The following is a 5806-nucleotide window of genomic DNA, read 5'->3' as shown; positions in this document are numbered from 1 at the left end:
TCTAATGATTTTTTGGTCTGTAGAGTTGAGTTTGTGGTGTCTGGCTAGTTAATTGAGTAACCAGTTTATGGTTTTTTTCGGAAAAATTATCAATAATTTCTACTTGTTTACAACAATTGATGTAAGCCGTTGAAAATCAGGACAGAGTGATAGAAGAAACCAACCGTTCTGATTTCTGAATCCACAATTCAGGCCTAACAAAGTATGAAAATCTGCATTAATAAAATAAGCCTACTGGGACATGGATGGAATATATTATCCAAGAATACCGATTAAAATAAGTTTAAAGAAGGTTGAACTTTTTAGCATGCATTAACAGTGAGGTACAATTGTAATTATTGAGGCTCCAGTTCCATTATAACGATTCCTTGTCCACTAACTTGACTGAATAATAAACGACAGAGATCGCATCACCGTCTCATTTTCTTCTTGATTTCATCTGTCATGAGCGGAAGCAGTGTTCTGGAGCCCCAAACTCCACTTCTGGAGACTGAAAATGAAGCAGTCCATGGTTATGTTGACTACAAGGGCAGCCCAAGTGGATGGAGATCAGCATCTTTCATGCTAGGTTAGTATTTTATCATTGAAGGCTAAAGTTTTTTAAGCATTCTTTTTTTTTTTTCTTTAGTCCAATATTCTAAGAACTAGTGATGATTAAGAAGCAAAATAAAGCGTATTCAGAACTGAAGCTGATCACCAGTAGAAGTTTTTTGGAACTGGATTGATTGAGTTGACTGAATCAATCTACAGCTGGAGGATCCCTGGAGAGATTTGCATATTATGGAGTAGAATCCAACCTCATTAGCTATCTCACCGGACCAATTGGAGAATCCGTGGCAACAGCGGCTGCAAATGTCAATACATGGATTGGTGTTGTGTCGCTTGTGCCAGTTTTAGGAGCATATTTGGCTGATTCTTTCCTCGGCCGCCATAGATCAATCATCTTTACTTCCCTTCTCTACATCTTGGTTAGTTTACAATTTTTTTCTTTTTAGGAATTGTAATTGGCATTCTTATGTTTGTTAATGGCACTATCATTCAGTTGCCATTTAAATTACAATTTGATTAGAAAAAATGAGATTATGAGTGGTTGTGATACTAGCATTCTTGTTTAATTCATATTGACAAGAAGTCCACCTATTACTCTCTTTGGCGATAAGGCTGAAAATTTTGCAGGGACTCGGTCTTTTGAGCCTGTCTGCAATAATTATTCCAACATCTGCCAGTAGCTCAACCTATCAGGGCATGAACAAGAAATCAGACCCGGATACTGGAAACCAAGTTTTGTTTTTTGTATCACTTTACTTGATTGCATTGGCTCAAGGATATAAACCATGTGTTCAAGCTTTTGGAGCTGATCAATTCATTGAAAAAGATCAGGAAAAGGGCAAAGCCAAGAGCTCGTTTTTCAATTGGTGGATTTGTGGCATATGTATTGGTTCTATAGCAGCACATTTGATCTTGCACTATATTCAGGATAACATAAATTGGGCAATTGGTTTTGGGATTCCATGTCTTGCTATGGTTCTTGGGCTGATTCTGTTTCTACTTGGAAATAGAACTTACTTTTTTGCTGTTAAAAGAGGTTATGAAGAGAGCCATCATGGGAGGATAAATTGGGGCAGAGAAGAAGTGGATGATGCCTTGCACAATGGACCGCTAGCATCAAGCGGTCAAGGACAGTGCAAAGAATATTTGTTGTTGAAAACTCCACAAAGATCTCAAGGCTACAGGTAAGGAAACATTACCAGACCAGAGAAAAATCCATCAAAATCAGTGGATTTTCTGACCATACAATAAACTATGAGTTCTTAAATAAATCTTCCTAATTAACTTGTCTGGTATCCAGAGAAGGTAGCTCACTGTTTTACCCTTTAAAAAAGCAAAATGAAATAGGTCCTTTATTTTCCTTTTTTGTGAGCAGAAAACAGTTCTGCATTGTTTACAAGACCTCTTCAATAGTCTTCTCATCTTTTTCTTTATTAATTTATATTCGATTATGTCATTCAGTAAATGATTACATGGAGAAGTAGGTAAAGTTCTAAAATGCAAATTCATTGCTATGAATTTTTCATACATAATAGTGATTTTAAGGATACTTTTACGGACTTTAGTTACAGTCTGTTATAGTGCCTTGCTGACACACACACACAAAACTTCGGTTGGTAATTCCTACCATTGCTGGTCAAATTTGGTGATGCTTGTTGAACAGGCTTCTGAAGGATATATTGCCTGCAGCAGATGATTATTCAACTGATAACATTGCACACTCTAGCAAAAGGAAAGAGCAAAAGAATGTTATAACGCTGCTACCTGTATGGATCACTTGTTTAACATATACAATTGCATACGCTCAAGCCTCGACAATATTTCTCAAGCAAGCAACAACCTTGGACAGATCAATACGGACAAATTTTAATATTCCAGCTGCCACACTTAAGACTTTCATCCCCCTCACCGTAATGTTCTGCATTCCAATATATGACAAAATTTTCGTCCCAGTTGCCAGAGCGATTACAAAATACCCCACTGGTATAACAATGCTGCAAAGAATAGGAGCTGGGATGGGCATATCAGTTATTACAATGGTTGTTGCAGCTCTAGTCGAAATGAAAAGACACAAAACTGCTGAAGATTATGGTTTAGTAGATATTCCCAATGCAACACTTCCTATGAGCTTCTGGTGGTTGGTTCCTCAATACATACTCTTCGGATTTGCAGATGTGTTCATTCAGGTAGGGATGCAGGAGTTTTTCTATGATCAGGTTCCTATTGAATTAAGAAGTGTAGGCCTATCATTTCACTTTGGCGCCTTGGGAATAGGGAACTTCTTGAGTAGTTTTCTGGTCTCAATGATTGACAAAGCTACAAGTCAATGGGGTAGAGTGAGTTGGTTCTCAGACAACTTAAATCATGCACATATTGATTACTTCTATTGGCTACTTGCTGGAATAGGTGCTGTGGGTTTAATCATTTTTGTCTATATATCAAGATTTTACAGCTATGTGGGGCAAAATGATGACTAACGTGTTTCTGCTGCAGTCGTGACATGGACGTAAAATCGAATTGTACTACAAATTTTAATGATAGTTTTGGAGGGCATTCCAAATGCGAAGTCTTTGACAAGATTGAAAAACTTTCTTCTGTATTTAGCTGCTCATGAAACTTAATCACAGTAATCAATATCAATTAAAATCCCATTGCTCCTATGAGCAATGCTTTTTTTTTTTTTTTTTTACTAGTAATATTCCACCTGTTGAGTCTCTTATTGCACCTCCGCCAGAACGATATCACAGATTATTACCTTTAAATGCTCCATTCGTTTTTAACTTCCAAAGAAGAATGGGTGGCGGCCAACTCCAAGAAATGGTTAATATTTCTGCAGGCTTAGTTTCAAGAAGCTTAGCAATGAACGCCCCTCAGACCAATTTTACCTGAAGGGATAGGAAAGGGAGACTGTGCATAGGAACAAAAGCACAGCTTCACCATGAGATTGTAATTTGATGTACTGAAAAGCTATTAGGTAATTTTCAGCTTCACCATAGATATGAAAACAACCTTGTAGAGAATCTTTATTGAGTGAACTCTCTTATGTTTCCATTTCCTACATCCCCTGATTCACGAGGAAGTCTAGAAACGACAAAACAAACTCCTGATTCATGTGGAAAACATTAACACCAAGAAGAAACAAACTCCTGATCCACGAGGAAATTTAGCCAAACCTAAAAAGTCCCTGGTCAAGGATATACAACTTTTTTTTGTTTAAGATGGTGACTGAAGTAACCATCGATGCCTTTCCCTATAAATCTTTAGCGTTGCATACTGAGTCATATTAATTAAAATGAGTCTAAGAAGGTTGAAGTTTTATGCAACATTGAGTAGTTACGCCCATTCTGAATTAATTATCATCACAAATATGCTGCACATCTACTTCACCAAATAATATAAGGCTAAGATGGCATCGTATAACCAAAAAGGAACGCTCAAGTACAAATTTCGCGTTTTTCAACAGTATTAATGTGCAGTGAAATGGAAAATCTGTTCATTGTTAGCATACAAGGAGTTCTTTTTAGATGTATAGAAAGGAAACAATTAAAGAAATTCAATTCAGAACTGTAATAAACTTTCTTGCAATCAATGTAGTTAGGGATCAACCTCTCCTAGCTCATAGTGATTCCAAACTGGCCTTCAGACGGCCAACTCAACATCTTTTTGTTAAGTAACTTTTACTATGCTTCCTGTTCCACACACCTGATTCAGGAGGAAGGCAGGAATGAATAAACCCAGGAATGTATAAACCTGATTTAAGTGGAAAATCTTTAAAAAAAAAAAATACAAACTTCCTAATTGATGAACATAACCATTTCACTTTTAACTTGGCCTGGTCAATGACAGGAGAGTAGTATTTTGTTTTATCTGAGGGCTCAATTTAATTCTACCTACCTAAGGAGTACCAGGTGATTTGGCGTAGAACATGCATTTAAATTGAATCTTGCAGCCCTACTGGGATTTTCTTCTGTTGAAAATATTAGGTGCCTTTAGTAGCAAAGGTTTTAATGTTAATAAGAAGTGCACGTCTAAGTGACTTTATTTTAACCCACAACTAAGCAGAGTTTACTTAGGCGAAAAGAGTTTAATTAGACGGATACATAACCACTGAGTTTGGTCAGTAGCCACTAGGTGAAACTTAAGTTTCTTTCTAGGGCATCAGTCAAGGTTTGAATCCTGTCAACATCATCTCCGCCAAAGAACAACAGCAGCAGGAGGCGTCCCCCCTTCCCCACCATTCCCTTTCCCAAGACCTCTCCTCGTAACTTGTCGTAGAATAGGATTTCAAAAAAAAAAAAAAAAAGGTGGATACATAAAAGTGAAGAGCTTAAATATTAGGGGTCATTTGAGCATTTGTAGTATTTACTGTCTTTTTCGCTAAATCAACAAAAGTTTTGAAGATTGTGAGAAGAAAGCTTAAACTAACAATTGCCTAAACTTATAACTGGAGACCAAATATGTAGAATGAACCTGCTTCAGTTTTTATCTACCAGTACTGTATTCAACTAATTTTTCAGTAATTTTGAAAAGTATGCGCACATTGGATTTTTAATATGTCTTTTTTTTTTTTTTGTGGTTGGTCCCATTTTACTTCCATCATGTTTTATTTCTCACAAATTATTCTGCAAAAAGAAATGCTCAAAGCAGCCAATTTTGCTAGGTCTTTTTCCATGGGAGGAAACCTCTCTCTAGTTTTTAGTTTCTCTTATAAGAATAAATTCTCTCCTGGGGTTTCCTGATGAGAGATTTTACTCCCTTAGAATCTCCTAGTAAGAGTTTTTTCTCTCTTAAATTGTTCTAATGAGAATTTTATTCTCTCCTAGGGTTTTTCCTTGTGAGAGTTTGTTTCAATTTTTAATATTTCCTATGAAATTTGAGATTTTGGAGATCTAGTTTCTCCTATCTGCAATTTCTCCATTTATTATTATCAGATCTAAACTTATCTTTGAACTTGAACCAGTTTTTAATCAAATCTGATTGTTAGAAAACATGCGCAGATCTATGGGATTACAATGATTCATTTGGACAGAAAATATGTTGGAACTTATCTTTATTTGTATTGATCTTTTCAGATCTATTGCATATATTAATTTCAAATCTCTATGTATATGTGTCATGTTTGATTTGATGTCTTTCTGCCATTAGTAGCGTAGATTGTTTAAATGAAGTGATCTTTTCTATCAAGAAGGGAAAAGCAGCCAATTTTGCTATGATATTCTCAGAACTTTATCCATCTGAAGCCTCAAATTAATTTTGA

At 36.1% G+C, this 5806-nt stretch overlaps 1 protein-coding gene across 1 annotated transcript; it reads left to right on the top strand.

Moving 5' to 3' along the window:
- Positions 1-3231, top strand: LOC140004374 (protein NRT1/ PTR FAMILY 5.10-like). Its single transcript, XM_072068461.1, has 4 exons — positions 1-568; positions 751-968; positions 1177-1733; positions 2213-3231. Exons 1-4 carry the CDS (start codon positions 445-447, stop codon positions 3024-3026), a joined length of 1713 nt encoding a protein of 570 aa, XP_071924562.1. The 5' UTR covers positions 1-444; the 3' UTR covers positions 3027-3231.
- The last annotated feature ends 2575 nt before the right edge of the window (positions 3232-5806 follow it).

The sequence above is a fragment of the Coffea arabica genome, chromosome 10c (assembly GCF_036785885.1).
Source record: "Coffea arabica cultivar ET-39 chromosome 10c, Coffea Arabica ET-39 HiFi, whole genome shotgun sequence".
NCBI lineage: Eukaryota > Viridiplantae > Streptophyta > Magnoliopsida > Gentianales > Rubiaceae > Coffea > Coffea arabica.
Note: the sequence above shows the minus strand (reverse complement) of the source record. Positions and strands in the feature narration are given on the sequence as shown.

What these genes read in the sequence shown, in the direction of transcription:
- LOC140004374 (XM_072068461.1), top strand. Translation starts at nt 445, where the DNA reads ATGAGCGGAAGCAGTGTTCTGGAGCCCCAAACTCCACTTCTGGAGACT. An exon ending in ATCAGCATCTTTCATGCTAG is followed by an intron (nt 569 to 750) that starts GTTAGTATTTTA and finishes ATCAATCTACAG; the next exon opens with CTGGAGGATCCCTGGAGAGA. An exon ending in CAAAGATCTCAAGGCTACAG is followed by an intron (nt 1,734 to 2,212) that starts GTAAGGAAACAT and finishes CTTGTTGAACAG; the next exon opens with GCTTCTGAAGGATATATTGC.